The sequence below is a fragment of the Brassica oleracea genome, chromosome C1, assembly GCF_000695525.1.
Source record: "Brassica oleracea var. oleracea cultivar TO1000 chromosome C1, BOL, whole genome shotgun sequence".
Taxonomy (NCBI): Eukaryota; Viridiplantae; Streptophyta; class Magnoliopsida; order Brassicales; family Brassicaceae; genus Brassica; species Brassica oleracea.
Genome location: NC_027748.1, coordinates 34751346 through 34756816, shown reverse-complemented (window position 1 = coordinate 34756816; position 5471 = coordinate 34751346). Strand labels below are relative to the sequence as shown.

At 34.7% G+C, this 5471-nt stretch overlaps 1 protein-coding gene and 1 long non-coding RNA gene across 3 annotated transcripts in view; one reads left to right on the top strand and one right to left on the bottom strand.

Annotated features, from left to right (window-relative positions):
* Positions 1-2832: 2832 nt before the first annotated feature.
* On the top strand, positions 2833-4081 carry LOC106315339. Of its 2 annotated transcripts, none has more exons than XR_001264581.1 (2): positions 2833-3340; positions 3674-4081. It is a non-coding gene; the product is annotated as an uncharacterized LOC106315339 (long non-coding RNA). The 2 variants fall into 2 exon arrangements; XR_001264580.1 differs by having other exon boundaries at positions 3650-4081.
* A 77-nt stretch (positions 4082-4158) lies between these two features.
* Positions 4159-5471, bottom strand: part of LOC106338284 — a 2288-nt gene continuing 975 nt past the window's right edge. Inside the window, exons 2-5 of the mRNA XM_013777304.1 lie at positions 4558-4716; positions 4356-4492; positions 4210-4270; positions 4159-4165 (exon numbers count right to left, since the gene is read on the bottom strand). Of these exons, the coding sequence (XP_013632758.1) occupies positions 4159-4165; positions 4210-4270; positions 4356-4492; positions 4558-4716 (364 nt within the window). The remainder of the gene's footprint in view (positions 4166-4209; positions 4271-4355; positions 4493-4557; positions 4717-5471) is intronic.

Sequence of the window (5471 nt, the reverse complement as noted above, 5' to 3'; positions counted from 1 at the left end):
CAAAACCGAAAAATATCGTTTTCCCGCCAGAACCGAAAAATATTATTTTCCGCCAAAACATAAAAAAGATGTTTTCTCGCTAAAACCAAAAAAACTTGTTTTCCCGCCCAAACCGCAAAAAGAAAACTCGTTAATTTTGAAATAATTCTAATGTAAATATATTAAACTAAATAATTAAATGTAATATAGTTAAAATTAATATTAAACATATGATTAAATCAACACAAGGATATTTTGGTAATTTCTTTACTAAACTCATTTGAATGGAAATGAAAATAAAGAAACAAACATAAGATCCATTTAGATGATTCATCTAGATGAACTATGTGGATGGACAAACAAACAATCACAAAAATCTGAATGGATCATTTGAATAGATCATACAAATGAATCATTTGGATGGAGATGGCAAATGGTAAAACAAACAGCCCCATACTCATACAGAAAGTAAAACCTTCTCAATGAACTAGTCTTTTTATTTTCAAATCGATCTTCTTCAATTCTCTTGTAACTTCTTCCCGCCCGCCACTCTGTTTCTACTTGAAATATACATGAGTAAGCTATCAATTGTCTGATTTTGTTGATCCTCGGAGAAGAAGGTCCATGCAGATATTCATTAAAAAGACATCAAATCTAATTCAATTTGCACGCAGACTCCAGTCAATCCTCAACAAGGACAAGGAATTCAAGTATTGATTACCGAGTTCGACATTAGGTTTTAATGTTGTTGTCCGGCTGGTGGAATATTTGGAATCATAAAAGAAGTATTGTTTTACCAGTACATAGATAATATACTCAGATTTTATTTCGTTTGATCGATGAATTGGGTATGAAGAAAGCTTAAATTTACAATCTTTTATATCTAAAGCGTTATGCATGCTATGATGTGGTTAAGTTTATTCTTCTTCTTTACAACAAATGCTAACCACCTTGCTTCATGCATGCACACATAATGTTGAAATTTTTTCGTTCATGTTAAGTCTTCAAGGTCTCTAATCTCTTAGTTTCAAAGCGCTTCTAATATCTAAAAGAATGGTGAAGAGTTCAGGTCTTTGAAGAACGGTACAGAGCTTCAGCCTCTGCCAACCCGGACGTTTTGGTAAGTTTCACCAACTTATATCGCTGCGTTTAAACCTGTCATTGCTACTTACTAGCATGAGAATATCATTTCTTAGGAACGCACAAGTTACCCGAAGATATCAATGTCGGCAATTGTGAACAACTTATTTGTTACTTCTTGCGATCCAGCAGAGGTCACCTAGTGCAAGACAATACCTACTCAAATAGACATTGAAGACAAAGGATCCATCCACCACTCTCTCTTGCATCTTCCAACTTTCGTCTTCTCATTTCGCTGTTGTGTTGATCAATCCCTCTGTCTCCTCTTTTTTTTTTGACAAATCCCTCTGTCTCCTCTTACATGCATGGTTCGAATACTTATGTCTACATGCATGCATCCTCTTAACACTTTAGTGTTTCTCTGACCGCTCTAAATTTAAATTTAATATTGACTAACCTTGAGTTACATGTTACAGTTTGGCTTTGAATTTTATATTGCTTCATTAATCTATGGCTCTGATTGGTATTAATTTGAGTTAAAAAGTGCAAAAAGAAAGGTAGAAAAGGAAGGAAATAGTGGATGTATTCAAAGGAGAGTTTGAATTGATTTGTATCAAAATAATAAATTTACTGTTATTCAAATATCTATTTTTAAAAATTGATTTAAATCAACCGTTATTAAACTTGAAATTTAATAATATATTCTAAAATATACTGTTATTAAAAATTAAATTAAGTTATGAATTTTGAAAGTTTCAAATGAATTTAGAGTGTTTAGATATAGTTTTTAGTTAAAAATTTAAAAAAATCTAAATTCTATGTTTTTAGATGAAATTCTAAAGTTGTTTAACAAAAATTATAATAAATTTTCTAAGTCATATAAAATCATTTAAATACTCATTAAAATCATATCATTTCAAACTCTTAGTTGAGTATCCAAAAAGTGAAACGAAGAGTAAACTGAAAATATTAATTTTACATTTGTTACTTTTGGAGTAAATGAATTGAAAACCATTTTTAATTGATTGGTGGAAAAAATAGTAACTAAAACATGTACAATGATTTTTTATTTAACAAACTAGTTTTACTTTCTAACAATCAACATCATTATCTCGTTCTTTCACCTGATACTTAATACACATAAAATCTTATATTCATTTTTTTTAAAGTTGTGTACCCAAACTAAATGAAACAAGTCTTTGCTTATAAAACACAAAATAATAAAGTTTTATCTATAATACTTAAATTAATCAATTAATTTGTTATATAATTGATATGAAAAAACTAAAGATATCTATAATACTTAAATTAATTAACTAATTTGTTATATAATTGATATGAAAAAATAATTGATATGAAAAAACTTAAGATGTAAAAAAATATCAGCAATTTAAGTCACCAATAATAAAATGACATGTTATTCTGGTGGATTACATTGTTTAGTTGTAAACCATTGAAAACATTAAACACCAGATAATCACGTAACATTTTTTGCTTTTTCAACGTCCCACTAAAAGCATTTAGCAGGTGAATAAAATATGGGATAATTGGCAAAATATTATATATCTATAATATTATTTGAGAAATCATTTCATATCTGTCGCATTCAGTTAAGTTTTTTTATTGTTAATTACACAAGTATCTTTAATAAATTAAAAATATTATATTTAATTACTATTATTGAAAAAATATTTAATAATTCCTGTCAGTTGATTTTTCAATCAAAAAGGAAAGCTAAATATCATGAATCTGGTTTATCTCAAATTGAATTTTATTTCATCAGTACGTAAAACTATCAATACTTAAAACTTAACCCTCCAGATTAGAGTTCGCCCTAAAGAAATCCTCTCTGGCCCGATTCCCAAGGGGCACCGCTCAGATGAATCTCCTCCGCTCCAACGCCGTTCTTTCCCCTTTCCTCTGAAGCAGCTCCTCTTCCTCTCCCTGGTCCTGATGGTGACTCCTTTTTTGTCACGGTTCAGACCTCCTCCAGATCCGCCTCCTCCAGATCTGCCGCCGTGGTCGCTGTGTAAGTCTCGTCCGTTTACAGCTCGCTTCCTCATCGTCCCTCCAGAACCTCCAGACGCCCCCCTTCTCCTCGCTCCTCTCCTTCAAACCCTCGAATCCTCCATCAATCCTGTCGTCTTCCTCCCTCGTTGCAGCTCTCCGGTTCCTGTTGCTGCAGCTTCTCCTCTGAGATTTCAGCACAGTTCCTCTTTTCAGCTCGAGCCATAGTTTATCTTTGCAGAAACCTCCTCTCTCCTAGTCAAGCTTTCAAAAGGTATTGTCTCTGTTTCTTCGTGGAACAAGTCTTACCTGTATGAACTTTGCCTCGTTTTAGGAGTTAGTTGTCTCGAGATGAGTCCTTTACCTCTGAAGGAGGATATTTCCCTCCCTTTGAATCTTATTTTACCTTAGTTTGAGGTTGTTGCAAGCGATCGGTCTTTACCTCTATATGAGGATGTTGCAAGCGATCTGTTGTCTTTACCTCTGTATGAGGATGTTATACTGTATTCTCCCCCTTTAGTACCTCAGTGTGGGGTTGGTACTAGAACCTTTGTCTTGTTGGCTTTGGTTTCTATGGTTTCAGGGACTGATGCTTCTAAAAATGAAGGTCTTGGATAGTGTATCCATGGTATGGATGAAGCTCATGACTCTCAAAGCTTTGCTAGGATACTATATGGGGTCTCAACCCTTGCAGCCGAAGCTTTGACGTTGCAGGTGGCCCTTCCTTCAGCATCATCTGCTGGATTTTCAAAGCTTCAAGAAATTTGGGACTCTATTGTCCTCTTCTCTGCCCTGCATTCAGGAATGGATTTGAACGAGATCGCAGGTTGTCTCCTTACAAACCTTGCCACTCTCTTTAGTCCTCTATCATTTAACTTTTATCAGTGCACGGCATTATGTCTGGCTGTTGCAATTGCTATGTGTGTTTTCTTCAGACTATGTTCTTCTATTACTCTATTTTGAGATATGAATGAATGAAAGAAATGTTTGACAAAAAAAAAAAAACTTAACCCTCCTTGATCTTCAGAGTTCATCTTCCTGAGTAGAGTCTCCTTTAAACTATTATAGTAAAAGTAATCGTAAATTAATCTGTTAATACCTATAAACCATAACCATAGTTATGTAAATCATTGTTACGCTTACTTTTTTATTGCTTCAATGACTCTACGCCTCTCCGCCTTACGTTCGACGGCTAAGGCCATGGCTATAGGAATACGAAATACACATACATATAAATAAAAAGAGAATCAATTAGAGAGATAATCAATCAAACAGAGATTTAAAGATACCTTTTTTAATTTTCATGTTGTCCTCACCGAGTTCTATTATACGTTTGTCAATTTTTGATATCATTTCCGAAACTGACTGGAAGTTTGAGATTTCTACCATGAACTCACCGGAATCCTTCATGGAGATTTGAATGAGACTGAATGACTAAGGGAGATTGAAAAAGGGTTTTAAATCAAAAATGAAACCCACATTTTAAAATACATCTTCTTCAAGTATCGCAGGTTTGTTGGACGAGGGTGACGAATTAGGAGTAAATGTGAACGGATTTGACGGATTTCAAATGAATAATGAATGTGTTGGGGAAAAATATGGACACACGACACGAGCACAGCAGAATGTGATCGATCGTGTTCCCCTAACCTGTGAGGAAAATACTTCGACGATAGAAGGATATAGTATAAGCAATAATTAAATGAGACAAGCACTTTTTACGTGGAAAACCTCCTCGATGTGAGAAAGAAAAACCACGGGACCGTAGTCCACTCAACAATCCACTATATAAATGTATGTGAGTACAACCACGTCCTCCCTGTTCAACAACCTGAACAGAGCAGAGACTCAAGCTACAAAGAGCTACCTCCAACACAAGAACAACAACAACAAGAGAGCAACACAAAGCTTCAAAACCAGCAGCAACCAAACGATCTCAGCTCACAAGGATTCCAGCAACCAGAGATTAATTTCACCGTATAAATACAAGATAAACCAGTCAACAACACTTCTGCCAAATTTCATCTCAATCAGAGAAGATCTCACCATCGGATTTACCAAACACTCAAGACAGCACTGCTGAAGAACTGTGACGACCAGCTTCACTAAAACCCAAACAACAGAAGATCCAATCGTTGAAATCCAAATCCCTTCTGTGAACCTTTAACCCACTGACTGAAGAAGCTTCCCACAAAATATCAGCCCGATCAGGATCCGTTTGACCCTCCAAATCTGCCTTGACAAACCCAGACGAAATTATGCCCCTTTCTCTCTTTTCTCTCTTTTGTCTTTTTGATTCTTGTAAGTCTCACCATAAAAATTAGGTCAAGAGACTACATATTTGTGTCTCACTAACCCTAAGAACCTCCAAGGCCCAATACTAATCTCATGGACTAATACCAATG